This window comes from Fundulus heteroclitus, chromosome 7 (genome assembly GCF_011125445.2).
Source record: "Fundulus heteroclitus isolate FHET01 chromosome 7, MU-UCD_Fhet_4.1, whole genome shotgun sequence".
NCBI classification, from domain to species: domain Eukaryota; kingdom Metazoa; phylum Chordata; class Actinopteri; order Cyprinodontiformes; family Fundulidae; genus Fundulus; species Fundulus heteroclitus.
The window spans coordinates 33,346,845-33,370,494 of NC_046367.1; the positions used below are offsets into that span (position 1 = coordinate 33,346,845).

A 23,650-nucleotide genomic window follows, 5' to 3' on the forward strand; every position below is an offset into this window, starting at 1 on the left:
TAATAAATGTATTTTTTTCCCTTTTTTTTTTTTTCGTGTCCCAGCAGCCATGGGGATGCTTAGAGTTACAAAAAGAGAAACATTCCTCCTGCTGCTTAATGGACTTTATTGCAGAAAAAATAATAATGCAAAAATAACGAGAGAGGAAAAAAAATGAGTTGCTGTAAAATAAACCGTACAACAATAAAATAAAATTCTGGTTAAAGTAATTTTTAAGTAAGTTTTATTCATACTTTCAGTGGGTTTTAAGCAAAACCGTCACAGCAAACATTTCAAACCCACAGTAGTTTTACTTTAAGGACAAATTACCAGTGGTATGTCTCACTAAATTAGAACATACTCCAAAAGTGATTCTGTTTCAGAAATGAAGTTCAGAAAATAAATTCAAATCACATATAGATTCATTACACGTCGTTTTTTTTATGATTAGGACTTGCAGCTAATGAACACCTACCCGCCTTTTTATGTTGTGCGCATGTTGTGCGCTGTCCAGGCATATCAATGGAAAGTTAAGTGGAAGGAAAAAAAAGGTTTCTATGAAAAAGCTGCACAAGTAAAAGAGATGATCTGCGGCCACGAGAAGATTGTGAAGCAAAGAATTGAAGAGCGTAGGGGAGATTCACAAGTCTGTGCTACAAGAGCCACATGAAACAAACATTATTATTTTGATATTTTGTATTTTTCTAACAAAAAAAAGATAGAATGTGAGAATTTCATTGGCTGTAAGCCATTATCATCAAAATGAACAGTTAAACACTTAAAACGAATCACTCTGTGTGACGAATCCACATGAGTTTCAGTCTTTAAATTGGATTTTTTTAAGTATATTGACTTTGTTGTCGTTTCTGAGGACGTTGCTGCACTTGTCTTTGCAGATAGTAAACGCTGAATGAGCCCTAATATTTTTGCTGCATGCAACTGTAAGCACATTTCACCGCTAAAAAAACAACCAACTGCTTTGCAAATAAAAACGAGCCTAAAAAGAGTAAAATAAGGAATAAAAACAGCACAGATATAACATCGTGCAGCACAAAACTAGTTTAAACCCAGCTTAAATCAATGTTGGATGATTAGATCATAAATATCTATATTTGCTGTTGCCGTTTTGGCTCGGTTTTAAATGTCTGCGCGTTTCTGATGTCTCCTCCAGAGGCTTTGAAGTCTCAGCTGGACCAGGAGGAGGAGAAAACCATGAAGATGAAACAGCTGCTGGTGAAAACCAAGAAAGATCTGGCAGATGCCAAGAAGCAGGTCTGTGTGTGTGTGTGTGTGTGTGTCGCTAAAGATTTGCTGTTACGGCGTAGCCCCGATGTCTGATGAATGTAAATGTAGTGATGCGGCCACATGCGTACGCGTGACTGGAGAAGGCCTTGGAAGAAATCAAGAAGAGTTTCTAATGTGTCGTCTGCGTGTGTTCGTGCATGCAGGAAAGCTCCCTCATGATGCAGCAGGCGTCCCTGAAAGGAGAGCTGGAAGCCAACCAGCAGCAGCTTGAAACCTCTAAGGTAGCACCCAGCAAGGGGGAAGAGAAAGGAAAAAATAAATAAATCTCTCCCTGGTTTCAAATGTAAAATGGAAATCGGGGTTTTGTTCAAGCGCTCGGTACATAATCCATTGTGTGCATTTTTTTTTGTGTTCAGATTGAGATGTGTGAGCTGACGGGCGAGCGCCACCGTCTACAGGAGCAGCTGAAGTCCGCTTTGGAGCAGCAGCAGAGAACCAGCAGCTCCCTGCAGCAGCGCGTCCACAGTCTGCAGCAGGAAAGGGACGCTGCAAAGGTGCACATGCTCAATTCTCTCGTTTTCAGCTTGCTCTTTAGATTTCAAGTTTACAGAAAATATATATATATATTTTTCATGCAGCAGGAGCGTGACGTTTTTAACTAATTAACTGAGCTTTCTCATTAGAAGCAATTGATAAATGAGGCTAAAGGTAATGACGCTTTTCATAATTCATCCCTCAGATATTTTTAATTACCTGTGAAGATAATGCCAACGCTGTGTCAGTCGTTCATCAGGGTGTAAGTGCTCAGAATGACAGCTGCTAACGGCCTGTTTGCATGACCCTTAATTTGAAAGTGAAAATAATTTGAATACAGTTTGAGGTGATAATTTTCATGCAATCAGTTCCAGTTGGTGGCCTCGTATTTTAGCAGAGTGCACAATACTCCACGTTGAAACACATGCCATCTTTCTTAGGTCTTAGGCGTATTGAACGTTTTGGTTGTTTTTTTGTTTTTTTTTACTAATTTAATTATTAGACCCTCTCACAGTCTCAGTATGGTTTTGTTCACCAGCAGGCAGCACATCAGCGCACACTGGCAGCTGTTATTTGCCTGCTCCGTGCTCGGCTCTCTAATCCTCAGTGACGTAGGGCTATAGCATATAGAGCGTTATGTCAGTGGGGTTGGTGGGATTTGCACTCAAAAAAAAAAAAAGAATAAGTTAATAAGCGAGTTGAACAGTTTCCCCCTTAAACAAGTTTTCCTTTGCGTACTTGTTGTGGCCAGTCAGTGGGGAGCAGCACCTCACTGCAAAAACAGAACTAGAAATAAGTAAAATGTTCTTAAAGTGAGTGTATTTGTCATTGATTTGAGCAGGTAAATAAGATGATTTGCCAATGGAATAAGATTTTTGCACTTAAAACAGGAACAAATCATCTCCATCATCTTATTTCAAGTGCATGATGTGTAATTCTCTTATTTTAGGGGTCAAAATACTCATTCCATCGGCAGATAATCTTATTTACATGCTCAAATCTAGCATAAATACACTAACTTTAAAAACATTTTACTTATTTTTAGATCCATTTTTGCAGTGCGGTGTTTTGCACAGTAAGAACATTTAAAGCCGCCTGATGACTCTTTAGTAGGTGTTTGATCCGCAGATAGTACTAAATTAAAGAGCCATTTATATGCTTGTTTTTAGAGGATGTAGCCTGCATTTGATTTAATTCAAATTCAAAATGCATACAGTTCCGGTTGGGTCACCTATTAAATACGATTTGTAAACGTTGACCAAGTTGCGTAAAAAGTTTAGGTGTGTGCTTGGTTACGATGAATGAGGGGGGACCTGGGTACAGAAGGAGGGGCTCGCCTAATTACTTTTTAGAGAAATTAGATGATTAGATTAGATTCAACTTTATTGTCATTACACAGGTACAGGTACAAGGTAATGAAATGCAGTTTAGGTCTAACCAGAACTGCAATAGCAGCAAGTGCAGGATAAACAATGGTTCCATAAGTACAGGACATGGGTTTTTACTGAATAAATATAGAGATGTATACTATTATAGACATAATTTTACTGATCGATTTGTCCTATGAGTATAATATATAGATAACTAGTATTGTGAACTAGTGAAGTAGAAATTACCCTGAAAGAAAATTAAAATCCCAAAAGTAAAGAAGGGAGGTATATTTGAGGGTTTTAGTCGGGTCAAATGACTGCTTCTTAGATGCCATTTCTGAACTAGTTTGTCCCCAGTAAAAAGACATCTTTGGTCTGTAACCCTATAACTCCAAATGTATCGTTTTATAAAGATATTTCTGAGACCTCTACCTCTTCAACAAAGTCAGTATTTTTCTGATCGTCCAATTTACAAGATGCAAATGAATAGATTTTATGCAGAAAGCATGAAGAAAATTTATTTTCTGGTCCAACGTATCAATTACAAAACAAAGATAAATCGACAGCCTGACATTTTATTTTGTTTTAATTACCCGTATCAGGCTTTAAAGGGTTAAATGCGTCCACATCTACACTTCTGTGCCTTGACATGTTTTTAATCTGCCGAATCTTTGATTTCAGGCTGAACTTGTGGCGACAACAAGTGAGTTTGAGAGTTACAAGGTGCGAGTCCACAACGTGCTCAAACAGCAGAAGAGTAAAACCAGCGCCCAGGCTGAAGGAGACTCTGGCAAACTGGAGAGGTGAGAGAAAAACGCGGACATAAACTACATTTTACAAGCATTCATGATAAACTTGAGATCAACGGTTGTGAAATGAAAAAGCAAGTCAGACAGTGAGGTACAATTCCTAAGTTTGTGTCTGTTTACTTTTATAATTGATGTACATTCAGACCCGGCTGCAGAAACAAATTAAAAGGGGAGCATTCCATTTTGTCAGGGGGGCACACCTTTTTCAAAAAAACATTTTATATGTTTCAAATTAAACTGTGGCTCTGTGACCATTCCTACAGTGCTGAGAAAAATAATTATCTCAAAAAAATTCAAAATTGGTCTGAGAAAAAAAAGAAGCTTATGGACGGGTGGTAAAACATTTGGGAAGCTTTCCTCAACATTTGCTGTTTTCCTTAGAAAGAATTAAGAACAAAATATATCAAAATGGTTTTCATTGTGTGGAAGGAAACTAAAAAATTCCACATTTTAATAAAATGCCATCACCTTTCTCATTTTACCAGTCTTTTTTTAATTCGTAGAATCTGTTCAATCTGATGTCAAGTGTCACTACTAAATTGTATTGGTCAATGTTATACACGCCCCAATGCGGTACCGCGCACGTGACGTCACCGTCTCAAGAGCAACGTCCCTTTTGCCGCTTAGGTAGGGCATACAGGAGAGAAAGCACGGATAACCCAGCTATTACAAGCGCAACAGAACCAGCGATCTGACCGACTTTACAGCCGTTAAACTTTCCCAAGACGATGTCCCAGGCGCACGGTTTACTGGTCGCACTGTCGAAGAACACACCAACCTTCAGCTCAAACGATGGCTTGAGGTTCGATGGCTTAAAAAGACTGGAAAACTGGCCGAGTTGATGAACGGTAAGCTTTGTTTTTTTCTGCGCGGCGATCATGGCAGCGTCGGCCGTTTTTTGTTTGCAATCACCGTCCAGGAATGGGTATATGTTTAATGTTTGTCTCATTTGAAATGTTTTTGAGTAAGCTATCCTGGTAGCAGGCTATCATGTTAGCGCCTGCTACCATGATAGCCTATATGCTGTCATGGTAGCAGGCGCTACTTTATTAACATGTCGGCCACCAAAATACTCTTACCTTGACTTGATGTCGCTGGAATTGGGTCAGGATGTTCTTCGGTTGTGCCCTTTCCTCCGACAAAATGCTTGCTACATATGTACTTGAATTTGGTAACTTTTTCCGGGTTGAACTGTTGTGTAGGCCGACCGCCCCGAAGCGTACACATTTCTCCTTGGCAGTCTTGAAGAAAACATCCTTCATATGCGGCCGATCAGCGTACCTCGAGTCGCTGTTGCCCGTTCCATAGCAACAATGTTTAAAAACCATGGTCTTAGATTTGGAAAAAGCAGTCGTTTACCGAGTAAAACCTAGGCTAACGCACGTCTCTTACAGCGAAACAACGGCGGCTTTTCCAGAGTTTGCCCCACTGCGTACCACGTGATGTGACGTCATTGTGACGTTGTGTTTCTAAAAATAGCTCGCGCGCGGTACCGCATTGGGGTTGAGTTCTACTGATCGGCTTAAAAATGTTTTATTCATTTTATATTAAGTTACATTTACAAATCATGTTGGGAGGCTATTGGTCTTCTTTTTTTTTTTTTTTTTTGTCTGGTTGTTATAACGTGATTGTTATGGTGATCTTGTGTTATTTGGTTGCCTGATTGCACATTTTGTGGGGAGCCTGTATGTGCAAGTGTTTTTTTTTTTTTATTGCTTCAGTGCAGTTGAGCGCTAATGGCATGTTCTTTATCTGTTTAATAGTTCGACGCTTTTAACATGAGTCCAAGAGAGGCTGCAATGTGGGCTTTTTTTTTGGGGGGGCTGAAATCAGTCAGATCTGGCAACACTGAGTTTAGTGCTGTGTCCGTTCAATTAACTCGAACGTCAAGCATAAGCATACTCTCTGATAAACATGAGCACTGATGTCAGGCTGAGCACTGAAGTAAACATTCATAATAAAGAGAGGTAACTACAAGCTGAGGAGCACAAGGATCAGAACAAAGCAGAGTTCCCTTCTGCCTGCAGTAACCCAAGTTTCTCCATTTGGGTGGCGTTTTACTAACCTGACCCTAGCCAGATTGATATCGCTCCGCCTAGCTTCACTCACATCCGTCTGGGACATCTCCCATAGAGAGTGATTTCTCCAACCAATTTTATTGTCCAGCCAATCAGGACGCAGGGCTGGAGTTTCATAGATGTGACGTAGTGGAGAAGCGACCGTGACGTGAGACTGTTTTGATTCAGACAACAATGGCGGCTCGCATCGAGGAAGCAAACGTTAACATTGATGCTGCTATTTCTTCCTTGTTGTCCAATCTACCTAATATTGTTTCATTAAAAGAACATCAGAGAACGGCTCTGAAGGCTTTTGTTGGTGGAAACCATGTTTTCACCCTTCTCCCGACCAGATTTGGCAAGTTTTATTTTTCGGGGCGCGCCCATGGCGGAGCAGTTAGCGCAAACCGTATTAGTTGGCCTTTAGTCCTCAACGCTGTCGGCCCGGGATCGACTCCGACCCGCGGCGCTTTGCCGCCTGTCTTCCCCCCTCTTCCTGTCAGCTCACTGTCAATAAAACGCGTACCACTAGAGCCGCAAACACATTAAAAAAAAAAGTTTTGTTTTTTCCTGCGTCACCCTCACAGCGTCACGGGTTGGCTTCGGTGTGAGTGGTTGAAATAGCACGTCGATAAAGATGACAGACAAGTGGCTTATCCAATCATATGCAAGGATTTTTGATAAGGCCCAGCCTTCAAAAAAGGCAATTCCTATGGATCAGTCCAAGATGGATGAGTGGAGCTAGGAGGAGCGAAATACATATGGCTAGGGTCAGGTTAGCGTTTTACTGCTCCTTATGCTCCCGGTTGTCTTAACTAAGCCTCCTAGGATGAATGTTTACTCCAGTGTTGACATCAGTGCTTACGTTTCCAACGGAAATTAAAGGCACTGCTTCCTGCTCGCTCTCGTTTGCTCCGTTGTTGTAGTTGTTTGTAAAAAAAAAAAAAAAAAAAAAAAAGTCTGAAAATCCACGGCGCACTAACGACAGTGAGCACAGCCGAGCCGTCTCTGCAGGCTACGAATGTGTGACACTGTGATTGGATAGCATCTTGCCTTCTGTCATTGATTTTGATTGGTTAAATTATATGATTGACAAATCAAATACAGGGATAATAGAAAGTTGGCCACTCTGAGGTAAAAAACAAAACCCAGCTTCCAGTCCCACGCATTACAGCAGAGGGGAGCTGTTTAGTCTTCTGATGCGTGCGTTGCTTAAAAGGGAATATTTGGAGGTTCATCTGTCTGCACACAAACACGTCACCAAAGCTACACTTAGATGCTAACTGGGTGAAAGGTGAGAAATATTACAATGAATATAGTTTCTAAACTACATCGATAGCTGATGCAGGCAGCGCTAATTAGTAGCATTTCAAACGGAGCATGTATTTAAGGTAACATTGGTGTGTGGCGTCTCCTGCAGGGAGCAGCTGTCCTCTCAGGTGGAGCAGCTGAGGAGCAGACTGTCGGAGAGCCAGCAGAGCCTCCACAGCAGCCTAGCCGAGCTGCAGCAGCTCCAGACTGAGCACGACACTCTCCTGGAGAGGCACAACAAAATCCTGCAGGAAAACGTTGCCAAAGAGGCCGAGCTCCGTGAGAGGTGAGCTTTGTTTGTTTTTTTTTTCTCAACTGCAGTTCCTTATATAATGTCTGCTTTTTGTTTTGTTTTTCACCCCTCTCTTCTGTCACACCGTTCTTCATTCTGGATCATGGGGGAGTGGCGACCGTGTGGTTAGAGCAGAAGAAGAAAATCTGAATACTAAAAATGTGAAAGGCGTAGTAGTGTGCACATAACATCCGGTACAACAAATAACCTTCAGAAATCACTTTATTAGTAGATAACTGCAAACATGTGGGAGAAGACTCGCTTGTCATTTTTAAAACCAAAATTGAACTTTAAGCCCTACATTTACAACAGGATCTGCAGAGAAATACTAACACTGCAACTCGCCGTCAACACAACGGCGTCACAGCGAGCCGTGGCGGTGGTAGCCTCGCCCTGTTGGCACGCTTGTTCTCAGGAGATCTGATGGGAGGCTACCGGAGCTAAATTCAAGATAATCCTGAAGGGAAAACCTCTTAGAGGCTGCAAAAAGGCTTAAACTTGGCTGGAGGTCCACCTTCCACTAGGACAACTACAATGAATGTACATAAAGAGCCACAATAGCACGGCTCAGAACCAAAGTGCTTTGGCAAAGTCGAGACCTAAAGCTAGTTAAGAGCCTGTTGTGAGACATGATGATTCCTCTTCCTGGAGGTTCTCCATCCAGTCTCACTGAGCTTAAGCTTTCTGTTGCATAGAAGAATCTCTGGATGTGCAAAGCCGGCAGAGACGCACCCTCAGACTTTTTACAATGTTGCACTTTAACTGCAATAACTTGTGCAATAACTACTGTGCAATTACTATTTAATAACCTGTGCAATAATCCTGTTAAATAAGAGACTTCAGCTGTTATAGTAATCAAACTACCTCACTGTTGTTCTTTACCTGGTACCACTTTAATGTACAAAGTCAAATCCATATGTACACAAGTCACCTTAAATCTCTGCTTTATTTCTTTTTTTTCTCGATCCACTGTATATATCAGGGTTCCTGCAGATCCTTAAAAAGTCTTAAAGGGCATTGAATTCTGTAATATAAAACTAAGGCCTTAATTGGCATTAAAATGTCTTAAAACAATCTTTCTTAGGTCTTAAAATTGTTACCAGGTCATAAATAGGATTTTATTTTTGTAATCCTTACCAAACAGTAAAATAATTGACACAATTATATTTTTTTTTAAATTTACCGAACGGCTCAATGTAACCAGTATTGGTTTCGTCCCGATAGCGGAACCAATAAAAACTGTTGCGGCCGGACCATAGCTGTGAAAAAGAGTTGGCACTGATTTATAGTTTATTTTAGTAGGGAACAAAACAAAGTTTGTGAATTCAGTTCAGTAGTTGTTCAAAAATATATCTGTAATTTGTGTGTTTTTTAGCTTTCTTCCTATATGGAATGTTTTTCTAAATCTTTAATATGTTTACTGAGCCAGAAAATAATGGTTGATGTTAAAATAAACATTTAGGTAAAGTTGTCGCAACCAAGTTTATCTTGTTTATCGTGAAGTTGGTCTTAACTTTTTATTTCAAGTGGCATTAAAAAGTCTTAAAAAGTCTTGAATTTAACTTGCCTTATGCTGTAGGAACTCTGATATATGTGGACGCACTGTATAAACCTCATGCACCTTTTCCCTCTTTTGGCACCTTCTTTTGATTATTGAGCCGACGTGACACGTCAATTTCTCCACCGTGAGATCAATAAAGTCCATCTTATCTTATCTCAAAGACTTGCAGCTATAATCGCAGCAAAAGGGGGTTCTGCAAAGTATTGACTCAGGGTCAATACAAATCCATGTCACACTATTCAGGTTTTTTTTGGAAAAGGATGAGGAAAAGGAAAAGGATCTTTCATTTCACAATTATTACCTACTTTGTGTTTGTCACACACAATCCCAATAAAACACATTCAAGGCACTGTACCAACTCCCCCTATGCTCCACAGATGGCTGATCTTCGGCTAAGAAGAACCCGACCCTAACTGTTTGTCTCTGTCCCCGTCCCCTCCCCAGGGTTTTGACATTGCAGACAGAGAACGTGTCCTTAAGGTCAGACCTGTCCCAGGCTCAGGCGGACCTGTCGTCCCAGGTTGAGAGCCAGCGTCAAACCTACAGGGAGCAGCTGAAGAAGCTGCAGGACGACCACCGGTCCACCGTGGAGACCCTGCAGGGACAACTGAGCCGCGTCGAGGAGCAGCTCTTCAACCTGCAGAGCCAGAACAGTAAGCTCAGAGAGGGAAGCCAAAGGCAACAGATGTTTTTTTTACATATGCTGTGAAATACGAAAAAAAAAAACGACTCTCCCTCACCGTGTGGCGTTAAATCAGACAAAATCTTTAGGTCACTTAGTATGAAGGGGATCCTTTAAAGCAGGGGTGTCAAACTCATTTTGGTTGAGGGGCCGCATTCAGCTTAATCTGATCTCAGGAGGGCCACACGAGTAAACTCATTGCAAGATTAAATAGAACTAATAAATGTGGACTTGTTGATTTTTTTATATTAAGTTAATTTCACTTTTACACAATATCTTATGAATAACCTCAGCGTTTTTAAGAAAAGTATGTGCAATTTCAACAATACTTTTACTCAGTTAAACATTTACTTAAGCGCATTATGCATAAGAACTGATCACAGTGATTATAAAATGTTGAAAAACATTTATTCACATTTTTTGGAACTTAAAAACACTGTCCTGCATGACAAAATACATCAAACAGATAAAAATTAAGAAATGATTTGAATTTTTCCACACCTGAAGCTTAATCTGCTAATTAAAACACAGCGTCCCTCGTGGACAATATAGGAACTGCATATTTTCAATTAAACAAAGTACATGTTTTTTTTCAATAATTGTTTTATCATTCTCTTCCTTTTTATCTTGTCCACTTGTGAAAGTCAAATCTGATGAGCTCTTTGTGGCATCTTATTGCCACATTGCCAGACAGGACACTGGGGAAAAAAAAAAAAAAAAAAAAAAATTTTTTTTTCTTTTTTTTATAATGATAATGCATTTAGCCACAGGGCCGGACTAAATTGTTCGGCGGGCCAGATCCGGCCCGCGGGCCGTATGTTTGACACCCCTGCTTTAAAGCATCAAGTAGTTTGTAAAGTAGAAGTCGTCTGTCTTATTCACTCATCCGCTCTGAGAGGAGCGACGGGACACAGAGAGAGGCCGCAGGAGTGAGGATATCAGTGTGTTTATCAGCAGAGCAGCAACGAGAGCTCATTCATCACCTCCCACACAGCTGCCCTCTGCAGTAAAACAGCAAATACACAAAGTAATGACTTGGAAAGGAGCGTCCGTGTGTGTGTGTGTGTGTGTGTGTGTGAGTGTGTGTGCGCTTCTTCTGTCACTTGAGCTTGGCCAGGTGTTGGCGAGGCTCCTCGACTCTGTTCCCGCCTCACAGTGTGGCGAACAGGTCCCTGTGGCATCTGGAGAGGCTCCTCATTAGTGTCTCGCACATAAAGGCCAATATCTGCCCGATATTCCCTTTACACAACAGAGTATTGGCCTTTTTCACCGTTATTTCTTAGGATTTAACCGAGAAGCAGATTGATTTAGCTTGTGTTCGTTTTACTGAATCATCTACTGCTAGCCTCATGATTTTTTTTCCCCCTTCTTTCGTGTAAATAACATGAAACACACAGTGAAATGTACCTATTTCTCATAATTTTCAGTCCTAGTTATCCAGTCATCTAAGAAACAAGTGGAATGCTGACTCTTAATTATTTTTGAGAATATTTTTGCTTCAAACTCACTTTGCCAAAGCATCCGTCCTCTAGAGCTGAAACATAATGTTTTCCTTTATCCTTTAAAGTTAAATTATTCTGTACATATAGGCTGCTGGCTCACTAGAGCAGCCATTGTTGTCTGCATTGTCAGAAGCACAATAAGTAATGATGTAAAATTAATTTTTTTGTTGTTAAATGTTCTAATATGATCCGGGTTGCCAGCATCCGTTCCAGTGTCTCAACGATGCCCTCTACTGGTCAGCAGCTGCGTAACTGTTCCTGTTTAAACTGCTGAGGTGGGAATGTGAGAGGAACGGTTCAGTCTGGAGGGTTTTAGTCACAGCTTTATGAATCGCAGGCCTTTCTCATCATTGTCCTCACAGTTATGGCTTTACCTGTCTCTGAAACCAGGTAATGGTCTCTTCTTTAAGGCGTCTCTGCAGAAAAACTGTGGTTAAACCAAAATATCCTGGGGGTTTTTTCAACGAACAAACAGCCACAAACATTTTGTTTGTTTGAGAAAGCGACCACTGATGTCAGCACTGTGAAATATTTTAATTTAGTGACACTTTAAGAAATCTGGGAGTGATTTTTGACAATGATTTTCAATTCAACAAACTAGCTAAAAGACGAAGGTGGTAAAAGCTCGATTTCACTCCTTAAGTTAAAGGTAGAGTGTCTGCGATTTATTTTCAGAAGTTTCTCCAGGTCCCTTTTTTAAATATCTGCACATGCACAGGACCGTCTTACCAGCTCTTGCGCTCCTCAGGGCAATCGCGTGAGAAAAACCTTCCAAATCCACTCTGGTCTTATTTCTTTCTACTGAGGCCTTCCTCTTTTTCTCATAATTTTGTACGTGGTTTACTTCTCGCGACTCTCAGCCATGTTCAAAGTCTACGGTGAGAACAGCGGAGCCCCAATGAACGGCTAACACCGAAGCTAACCGCTAAGCTAACCGGATACATAAACACTAGAAGTGCACGGCTAGCAAGCATGATATCCACGTGGGACAACCAATAGATAAGACGATTTCCCCAGAACGTGACAGAGGGGAGTGTTAGCAGGACCAAAACTCTCGGACCGAACAGTTTTTACTGGCCTGCAGCTCCCATAGAGATCTAATTTTTAACCTAATTTTTCTGAGTACATAATGTATTGACTGCTTTCACCCAGTACAACTAAAAATGTTTCTGAACAGGATTACCAGCTATAGCTTTAAGCCTTTTTTTTTTAAACTCCTGTTGAGCTTGAGAAGCCTGAAATAAGTATTAGCTGTTATTTTGCCTTTTTTTTTTTCTTTTTAAAAACCAAAGAGCTATGTTGTCGTCTTGTAACCTCAGGTGCAGTGTCGGCCCTGTCCAGCCGTAAGACGCTGGCATCAGAACTGCAGCGGAGAAACGCCGATCAGAGCCAAGCAGGAACGATGGGTTTCAACGAGCTGCAGTCAATGGCCAGGGAGGAGGGAGAAGGCATGGAGACCACAGAGACGGAGAGATCTTCCCCAAAACTCTCACCCCTGCCCTCTCTGGAGCAGCTACTCACGTCCCCAGATCCCAAACAAGGTGTGTTCAAGGAAAGATGGAATATTTACAGCATACTTTCAGTAAGAGGTGCTGTTTACAGTGCATTCTTGCCCCTAGAGCTTTCCCATTTACCTTTTAATGCTACAACCCCCAAACTAGTGGATTTTTCATTTGGATAAGGTCAATGCAAATAAAAATCTCTTTAGATACTTTAGCTGCAAATACACCTGTAGATTTTTGATGCATGTCTAGATTAGACAGAATTTCGGTGGCGGTCTTCTGTGAACGTGATTATTAAATCCTGCCACATATTCTGAGGCATATTGAGGTCTGGACTTTAACTAGGCCTTTCTAACACATCACCATGCTTTGATCTAAATCCATTCTGTACATCTGACTGCACTTAACCATTTGTTGGAAGAAAAAAAAGGAATTATTTTACTGATAAGCATCATTTCACTAGCAGTTGGCAGTTTTTCACTAAACGTCTTTGAACAAATGAAAAACTTGAAAAAAATTTATTAGATTTGCCCTAATTCAACAGTGATTTCCTCTGAACAGCAGTGTTAAAGTCTGTCTATCTAAAATAATTTGCAGAAGTTCTGCACCCTTTGAGGATCTTTGGTTTTCATGAGCTCCTCCTAATGATTCTTCACCAGGAAAACAAAACGTGTCATTGTCACATCGTTTAGTCTCCTCTGGAAAGTCGACATTTATGATGTTTTAGGGGTTTTCAAATAAAAACGTGAAAACAAGACAAAAAATAAGTCTTATTCTACGAGCACTTTATAGGCCGAGTCCTCATTTAAGATGAGATAAGATAGTCTTTATTGATCTCACAATGGAGAAATTCACTCGTCACATCGGCTCATACAAGGTGCAGAGTAGGGAAGGTGCATTCAGTTATATACAGTGAATCTTCATATATACAATGGATCAACAAGAATACCAAAAAATACAAAAAAGGAAATAGGAATGGGCATATGATGTCTCATTTACATTCTTAGTGGTCTATATATATATATATATATATATATATATATATATATATATATATATATCTAATCGCCTACATACGTACGTACCTACGCGTATATATGTGCGTATACATTTGTACATACATACATACATGTGTGCTGACTTATGTTCAGGTGTTGATAGCAGCAGAAGTCACTACATCAGGATTATTGCACAGGTTGTAGGACAGTGTATTAAATAGATTATTGCACCTTGGTTATTTTGTGGTACTTTGTCCATTGTTGCATTTTACTCATTGTCCTTTCTTTGTTCTCTCATTTTAACCCCACCTAAAATATATGGTCTAAATTTCCTCCTTGACAGGTAAAACAGAGTTATCTTGCGTGGACGTATAGGAACTATTGTTAATACAAATTTAGATTTTTCAGTATTTTAATTTCTCCTTATTGCAACTGTTTTCAAAACATTCAAATTGAGAAGTTAGTTTGGAAACATACTGACAAATCCTGCATTATTGTTCATTTCCATGTGGGGGGATACCACAAAGCATTTGTGCTCAGGGCCCCCAAATGCCTAGCGCCGCCCCTGATCTCACCGAGGGGTTTATGCAGCTGCAGGTTCCCTGTTGGAGGCGCTAATGCCAGCTGAGCCCGACCTCCATTTTCTTGTGTAGTGAAGTTCAGAGTTATCATTCAAACTCTGCTCCAGTTCAGGTCCTCTTTGAGCCTCTTGGAACCAGTTAAACCTCACAGCCCAGATAATTTTCCTGCGCTTTTCCTCGCTCTTGTGAAGCGCCTACATCAACTTGAATGTAAGGCCAAGGTAACTGGTTTCTTACGAGGTGACTTTTTTTTTTTTTTTTTTCGAAATCGACAAAAAGACTACAAGCTCTAAACTGAGTGCTGCATACCGGCCCACACCGGCCCACTTAAAGCACCGGGTCAGTGATAATAAATGTTAGATTTTCATCATACTTAAGCTTTGCATCTAGGCCAAAAAAGATTTATTTTGGTGTCATGTAACCAGATACACAGCTTGTACTAAGTAGCTTTCTTCTTGTCTTTCTTCCATTAAGGTCAGATTTGTGAAAAAAGTACAAATAAAAGTTGGGATACGAACAGATTCAACTCTGCAGCGCCTCCATTTACCTTGAGCTTTTCAGCTGCTTTTGTCGTTGCTGTTTTTTTCCCCTTCTGTCAGTTTAGCCATAATCTGCTTTTAGATGATTGTTTGAAAGTATTCTGAGAGGCATAAAAAGCTGGGGATGTTATTTAATCTCTGTTTTAGACTTGTCTGCAACGTTGTCCCTGATCTGATGCGTCTTCACTAACGTTCTCTAACTTCTGAGACCTTCACAGAACAGCCGTTTTTACACTGAGACTAAATCCCACACGTGTTGACTTTATTAATTGTATATTTGACGGCAAATTGTGGCCTTTTAAGATTTGTAATTGCAAAAGAAACGTATCAGTTTCATCCACTTCACAACTGTGCACTACTTTATCTCCACAAAATGATGAAATCAACAGAAGAGTATGATTTAAGGTGCCTGTTTACCTTTTTTATGAGGAATAAAGTACACCGGCTATTTAAATAAAGCAAGACAAACTAGAGCGATTGAGCTGTCCTGTTCAAAAGTATTGTTGTATTTGATTAGCGCTTACCTACACAGAAACATGTGAATTACTCGTTGCCCTGGTTTTTTTGTTTGCAGAGCCTTTTGTGTGGACGGTGGAGCCGACCAAAGAGGAGCTGGTGGACAAGCTGAGCACAGTCACCCGCAGCATGGAGCACATGAACGGCCTCCTGCACGAAACCGAGGCCACCAACGCTGTCCTTATGGAGCAGATCACCGTACGTGTCAGCGTAAATTATACGCCTTTAAATCAAATGGGTTTTTATTTATTTAAACGTAGGGCTGAACAATTAATCGCATTTTCAATTTAAAAAAAAACGCAATTTCCAAATCGCAGAGTCTGCAATTTTTGGCTATGTAACAATCAGGGAATTAGACACGTCCATTAGGTGTTGGTAAAATGTTTAAAGTGGGTTTACCTCCACATGGAAGGGAAGACAGTTGCAGCAGTGAGATAATCTAATTTTATTACTTGTTTTAGAGTTTCTATAATCATACTGTTTGCCAGAAACTTACAGGAATCTTACCACAGCATTAAGTACAGGTCAATCAGTTTAATACATAGACTTGCTTGTTGGTTGCACTTTATGTTCAACAAGGATTGATGTCCAAATCAACTAAAAGCTGTTCTCTTGAATAATATTCTGATTAATAGAAACATAAAAAAATTCTTGTTTAAAATAGTCCTTGTTTACAAACGTCTTTATTTAGAAGCCATTTTTGTTGCTTGTTGTTAATGCAGAGAAAAGTCAAAATTGCAATTTTGGTTGAAATATATCATATCATTTCTGCACCGAGTTTAAATGCTGTGGGTCTTTTTAGCAAAAAAATTTGCACAGCGAGGAAACAAGTTGATTTATTGTTTGTATATGTTTAAATAGACATGATAAATTAAACTGGAAAAAAAATCGCAATATTAAGAAAAAAAATCGCAATTAGATTATTTTCCAAAATCGTTCAGCCCTATTTAAACGTCGATGCACGTTGAAAGGTTTCAAATGTGGCACGTCTAATGCAAAATGAATCTTTATGAGCTGACATTTTATTTCAAATGTTTTATTGGCTTTTACAGCAAATGAACAAAAAAAAGCCACATGAGGTGTCCCTTAAGAGTCCTGAAAGCTCAGCTGTGGTATTAAATCGGTCTGTAGGCACCGACAGTGATGTCAAACAGCCGGGCGTTGTTTACGGTCCCGTCCTTGTCCAGCAGAAAGTACAGCCTGTGTCCCTTGATCCTGAGTGGGATGAAGGAGGGCGACTCCTGCCTGTGGGCGTGGCAGGCCACCTGACTTAACGGGACGGTTATGGTCCTGCCACGGCCTGCTCCCAGCGGGGACTGTGTGCACACCGTCACCATCCTGCCGCCCTGGTGGAGAACCACCCTGCTGACGGACCGCCGGCAGAACAGCGCTCCGAGGCCCACGATGCCCGCCCCTATGGCCAGGCATCCCAGAGTAAAGCCGTACCTCCAGGCGCTGGAGCCCAGGTTCATCTGGAAGCTCCACACCCCGGCCAGTCCCGTGGTGGTGGTGGTGGTGGTGGTGGGCGCCCCGGCTCCGCCTCTCCCGCCGGTGTCTCTGAGCCCGGTGAAGGCGAACTGAGCCAGGTAGGTCCAGAAGACGAACTGGCCGCCGCAGAACACCGCCATGAGCCGGAAGAAGCGGGTCCTGTCGTGCTCGAACAAGGTGACGTCTCTGGCCGGCTGTGCGGAGGCGCAGTAGCCCCGACGGGTTGCCAGCTGGCGGCCTGCGTGGGCGACGGCCTGCGCGTTCACTCCGGAGCGGGCGGTTAACGCCGTGGACGCGCTGCTCCACGACGTCTCCGACGACCTGTACGCATTTCGGAAGAGTCGAGCTTTCTGTTGGATATCAGCGAGGCGGAATAGCCGGCAGTGACGCTCCAGAGCTCCGCACAGGAGGCGCTCATACCCCATGTCTCACCGGCGGAAGCCTTTATACGAAGAAGAGACCCTGAACGACACGATAGATTCCGTTTTTTTTAGTTTACCTTTCTTCAACTCCGGGCTTCTGTAGCCGAGAGGGCGCCGCCATACTTGTTATGTATTCTCAACTCTCGCGAGAGTGGTGACGTGAACTCGATGCCAGTCAGTCTAGAAGCGTTTTTTTAAAGGACTCTATGGTGAAACAAAGTGATGTGCTGGCGCCTGGATTTATTTTTTCTTTTTTTTTGTCACAACTAAAAACTTGAGGGTATTTTAAATAGATTTTATATCATAAACCAAGACAAATTATGCATAATTTGGAAGTTAAATCAGGACACGTCACACAAGGACAGATTAAGCCCCTTTTTATTCTGATATTTCTAAAAAAAAAATAATATATATATATATATATATATATATATATATATATATATATATATATATATATATATATATATATATATAATGTAACCACTTTACTTTAGAAGTCCCTACTTAAGTGGCTGGAGGGGCTGCAGAGATCTAGAGCTCAGTTAGGAGCTTATTTCTGTATATTTCTTTATTTTTAAGCCAACCTGGGGTAACAGATTTTATCAAGAAAATTATTCCTGGGAGGAAGCTGGTTATTTGTTGGTCCAATTTTAAATGAGATTTGTTTGTGGAAATATCAGAGAAGTGCATCCATTTGCTGCTGTGATTACTTTGTTCAGACTTGCTGTGTTCTAAGTCTTCTCAAAACAAGTCATACTTTACAAGGACACTACTTAGCTCAGGTGTCATCCTATCCAGCTTTTACTTGTAGCTCTTAGTGATGTCATTTTTAGGAAAAATCTTAGAATTTCGGAATTTTAGAATAACTTTGTAAGATTAAGGTTATTTCACAAAGCCATCATAGACCTTCCGGGAGCTCCTAAAGTACAAAAAGTAGCTCTCAGCAGCGATCTGAATCACTCCGTGGCTAGTCAGACTTCTAGTCAGGATTTTTTTTAGGCTAAGATAGGAGCTCTCTGAGGGGACTCTGACAATCGTTTCTTAACTCGGGCACAGCTCTGTTCCCATTATTTGTTTTTTCAGCACTAGTCATCAGAGTTGTGTTGTCTGTCAAAGACTGCAGATGTTGACTTGTGCTGAGGGTGTCTTCTTTTGGTCAAAATGATTGGGAAGATGAAGGTAAATATAAGAAAATTGTGGAAGAAAACACCATGTGAGTGATTCCTTTCGGCTGCTGCCTTATTCAGGGGCCGCCGCAGCGAGTCACCACATCTTGCACACGGATTTGGCAGAGTTTCTAACGCCAGGTGCTATTGTTGGGATTCGAAACCGGACCAAAGACCCAGACTTAGCCTGCTACACCACAGAGGGCGGCATGTTTTAAATCAGGCGTCCCAAACTCCTGTCCTCAAAGGCAGATATCCTGCAACCATTAGAGCTTCCCCTGGTCCAACAAACCTGAACCAAATGACTGACTTGCATCCCCAGCAGTGTTGACGTGCAGACACGTCTAAAAGTTGCGCAGCTAAAGATCTTCAGCTGTTCAAAACAAATCCTGTCTTAAATGAAGAGCTTTCACATTAGTGAAATGAATAATTGCGTCTAACGTTTATGACAATGTTGCCGTCTCGTCTAACTTTTCCCACCTGCCAGCTGTTGAAGAGCGAAGTCAGACGACTCGAGCGAAACCAGGAGCGGGAGAAGAGCGTGGCCAACCTGGAGTATCTGAAGAACGTCCTGCTGCAGTTCATCTTCCTGCGTTCTGGCAGCGAGAGGCAGGCGCTGCTGCCGGTCATCCACACCATGTTGCAGCTCAGTCCAGAGGAGAAGAGCAAACTGGCCGCAATCGCACAAGGTGCCTGAGAGCCAAACGGCCTCTGTAATTTTCCCTGGAGTAACTTTTATTAGTTTATTTAGATCAAATTAAGACGACAAACAGCTTGAACCGTTTATTAATCCTAACATACTTGAGCTCCTGGATTATATAATACACATGTTATTATCACCAGTTCTAAAGTCCTTACACTGGCTCCCTGTATCTCAGAGAATAGACTTTAAAATACTTCTGTTAGTCTATAAATCCTTAAATGGCTTAGCTCCTAAATACATCACAGACTTGTTATCAGCGTATAAACCATCCACACCACTCAGGTCTTCTGGCTCCAGCCTTCTCTGCATACCTAGAACCAGAACCAAACATGGAGAAGCAGCATTTAGTTCCTATGCTCCAATTATCTGGAACAAACTTCCAGAAAACTGTAAAAGTGTGGAAAGCCTGAGTTCTTTTAAATCAAGATTAAAAACACATTTGTTTAAAATTGCCTTCAACTGTCCTAGTTAACTGAATCACCACTTTTTTGTTCTATTTTCTATCTATATTTTATTCCTACTTGCTTTTATTCTGTTTTATTTTGCCATATTTTAATCATGTAAAGCACTTTGCATTGTCTTTGTACTGAATTGTGCTATATAAATAAATTTGCCTTAAATTTGCCTTGCCTTACATGTTACCTTTTGTGGTTTAATCTTTACCCGGTGTCTTTACTCTCTCCAGGTGAGGAGGAGGGAAGCGGCTCTCGGGGCTCAGGGTGGTCCTCCTACCTCCACAGCTGGTCTGGGATCAGATAGACGTGGCGACCGACCAAATCAACCAGAAACACTGACAGTCCACTGCAGTAACACAACCGAGCTCCTCTCTTTGGGAAAATCTGTAACAATGATGCCGCACACTCGCAGTGGTTGTAACCGGGGCATTTAAAGCATCGTTGGGACACAGCGGGCAGGACCAAAGAATGTATGTTAAAAAAAAAAAAAGAGCATTTTGTTGATAGAGATAGTAGAAACTAGAATATTGGTTTAAGTTTGCATTGATGTAGTCGTATACTGTGCTTCTCCAAGGTGTGCTCAGCCCTGTTAAAACTGCCAAGGTTTTGTGACGCAAGGAAAGAGACGAATGGTTTCAAAGCTTTTTCGACATGTAATCTGACATTTATTCCATACAATTCAACTCAAAGCACTGATAAATTATTACTCTATTGGAGTAGTTTAAATTCAGAGCATTCTTTGGTTGCACTTAACACTTTTCTTTTACTTGATACTTTTTGCCCACTCTAAGTTGCATAAATTCTCAAAATCAGCCAGATTGTGAGCATTTCTCTAGTCCATTAGCCTTCTTCGGGTGAGCTCATGGATTTTATTTAAACTTGAAATTGAGATTACAGTACATCTGGACTCCAAACTTTTTAATTTCCTTCTTATGAAGCTGATTTTTTTTTTGGATGATTTGGGTGTATGCTTAGACTCATTGTGATGCTGAATGGTAAAAATCCATCTTGATCTTCAGCTTTCTAGCCTACGTTTTGAAGCTTTGGGGCAAAACTGTACGTATTTTCATCCATCTCAACAAAAAAAACTCAGTCCCTTCTGAAGAGAAGTGACCCCAGATCATGATGCTGCCACCACCATGTTTCACTGTGGCTATGGCGTCCTAACTCATAATGTTCAGGGTTGTTGCCGTCAGACTCTCCTTTGTGAAGAATGACTCCGAGCTGGAGTTTGGACCCTAGACGTTCTTCCGCTTGGATAATTTGTCGGGATAATTATATGCACTATATGCTAGATGTGCACAGAAAATTAAATGTTAGCATTTCAACCAAGTAGTGTATTGGTGTATAAACTTATGCAGCCGCGTTATTGTGCCTTTTTTTACTTTCCCTCTAATGGATGTTTGGTTTTCAGTTGAATTGTGCAGGATAAATGTAATTTTTTTTTTAAGGGGGAGGTATAAAAATAGTTTATGATGGTGTTTTGTTACACCATAAAAACCTGGCATTTTACCAGGAGCTGTGTCCACTTTTGGGAACCAAGGTAAGTCTCACCAAATGAACTGTGATATATTTAAGTTTTATTGATCCATGTTGATGTGAAATCTATTGGGGAAATTTTCTTAAAGGCATTATAGAACATCATATGTTACATAAAACGCATCTGTTGCAAATTATTTCCCCCGGTTTCTGGATTTGAATGAAAAGTCTTTTGCAGAAAAATTGTGGGATGAAGGATTATTTAAGGATGTAAACGTGGCCTGTCATAATTAAATATAGTCAGATTTTACTCCTCTGCTCATGTTCAGTGTAGCACGGATACGTTACTCACTGCAATAATCCACACGTTTTATGACAAATCCCGTTTCTTTTTGCAGCTTCTCTCAGTGACCATCATCATGTATGTTGACCTTTTGAATGTGTTTCTCTACCGTGTTGTTTACCGACTTTTGCAGTACAAATGTAAGCATCGGAATAGGTTGGGAAATTGTTTCTCTTCCCTCACTTTAGGTTTGGTTGATTCTGAAATTAAAAAGCCTTAATTCCATACACTGTTAAAAAAAAGAGAAGAGAATAGAAATATCGTTTGTTTTTTCTATGGTGGGCCATCAGCAAAGAGCATATTTACAATCTAAAAAATTAAATACTGTATAGTTATTAAAACTTGAGTGCACAAATAAATGATAGGTGTGCAACTGACAAGGTTAAACATTTGTCTATGCAAGGAAAAACACAAACTATTTACAAAAAAAGGAAAGACTGCAACAAATCGTCAGGGATGGAAACGACTTATTTAGCTTGTTGGTAGCAGTGATGGTTATAAAGTCTAACAGCTGCTGGGAGGAAGGGACTGTGATGACGCTCCTTTGTGCATCTAAGATGCAGGACTCTGTCGCTGAAGTAGCTCTCTAGCTCTGCAGCAGCTTCATGGGTGAGGGAGGAGATGCTGTCCAGCAGTGATCTTATATCTGTGCCCCATCACCTGCACCAGGTCAAGAGGACATCCTAGGACAGAGCGGTCCTTCCTGAGCAACTTTTTCCTCTCGGCTGTAGATAATCTGCTGCTCCAACAAACCGCACCGTAGAAGATGGCTGATGCCCCTACAGGGGACTAACCTGACTCCGCCAGATGGATTTGCTCCGCATATCCATCTGGAAACCTTCCGTTGAAGTAATTTTGGGAAGGGGCGAAAATACTGGTTAGCTGATTGGCCTATGTTGGTGATAGATGGGCCAAATAAACCAATCAGATCGAAGAAGCATATGACGTACTAACACAACAAGAGGAGCCAATTGATAGATCAAGCTCTTGCCGAAATCAGTCGGGAGAAGAGCAAAAACATCTTTTCCTCTGAGAAAAGCCTCCAGAGCAGTGTTTTGCTCTTTCAGTGAAGAAATACTCTGTAATTCCGATAAAACTTGCTCGATAGCCACGCTAACGCTAGTTTCATCGGCTGAAGCCGCCATGTTCTTTAAAATGAACTGTCACGCTTCCCGTTGCGTCACACCTCAACCCGCCTCAAAGCCAACGCTGATTGGACGTTCGTTTGGTGAACGGCTCCAAATTTTCTTTAACGGAAAGTAGCCAGACTGATCTGCGAGTGAAACCTTGAAAGCTCGCGAGATCAGGATGGTCTCACGAGGCTAACAGGGGACTCTCCTGGCAGGGAGTTTCTGCTCCGACCTGTAAAAAGCGTCAGTGTTGTGACTGGCGTCACAACACTGACGCTTTTTACAGTGTCACAACACTGACACTGACTAAATTCTAGTGCAGCTCAGTTAAATCTAACAAGTTTTTCAGAATCTCCAACAAAAAAACTAATTCATGTCATATATTTATACATTTCTCTGCCTGATTTCCAGCTTACCTATCACTCACTTTCTTAACTCCGGTGCGGATATTTGTGTTTTATACGTACTGCAGCATTTGGTGGTCACCCCTACTGATATCTGATTTATTTATTTTATTGATGAATGGCAGCGCGTATGAGAGCAAGCCTGTCTGCCCTGCTGAGCCATCTTGTGCAGCACCACATGTCGCTCCTTAGATGTTATGGTTGTCTTACTGAGGACTTCAGCTTCATGCCGGGGTAGAAGTTAGGTTTTCCATCGCACAGACTCAGATAATTGCTTCTTCAATATTAACAGATATTTCTTCCCCCTTTTTAATTGTTATGAAAAGTTGCTTGTTTTGTTTCCACTCCAGTGGCAGCTCCTTTGAGTCAGTCTACAACAACAGAATGTACTTTCATCCACGGTTTTATATAATTTCAAGGTTCCTGTTAGGTTGTGAGACTTCATATTCAGAAAATATTTTAAGCTACTTTTAATATGCTATGTTTGTTTGGATCTAAAACAAAAAACGGCAGAAACTGTGATTGTAAACAGATTAAAAGGATTTACCTCAGTGCTTTGTGTTGTGTTCTGTGAGTCAA

General features: G+C 41.0%; 2 protein-coding genes across 2 annotated transcripts in view; one reads left to right on the plus strand and one right to left on the minus strand.

Annotated features, from left to right (window-relative positions):
• Positions 1-20,191, plus strand: part of LOC105936152 (GRIP and coiled-coil domain-containing protein 2) — a 40,107-nt gene extending 19,916 nt beyond the window's left edge. The window contains 10 exon segments of the mRNA XM_012876826.3: positions 1,151-1,251; positions 1,428-1,505; positions 1,641-1,778; positions 3,810-3,931; positions 7,415-7,591; positions 9,603-9,811; positions 12,662-12,883; positions 15,537-15,676; positions 19,045-19,246; positions 19,946-20,191. Of these exon segments, the coding sequence (XP_012732280.2) occupies positions 1,151-1,251; positions 1,428-1,505; positions 1,641-1,778; positions 3,810-3,931; positions 7,415-7,591; positions 9,603-9,811; positions 12,662-12,883; positions 15,537-15,676; positions 19,045-19,246; positions 19,946-20,019 (1,463 nt within the window). The 3' untranslated portion in view covers positions 20,020-20,191.
• tmem223 (transmembrane protein 223) lies at positions 16,545-17,541 on the minus strand. The gene has a single exon (XM_012876831.3). It carries the CDS (start codon positions 17,389-17,391, stop codon positions 16,594-16,596), a length of 798 nt encoding a protein of 265 aa, XP_012732285.2. The 5' UTR covers positions 17,392-17,541; the 3' UTR covers positions 16,545-16,593.
• Positions 20,192-23,650: the final 3,459 nt, after the last annotated feature.

Coding starts and splice junctions, on each gene's coding strand:
- tmem223 (XM_012876831.3), bottom strand. CDS start 17,391: ATGGGGTATGAGCGCCTCCTGTGCGGAGCTCTGGAGCGTCACTGCCGG.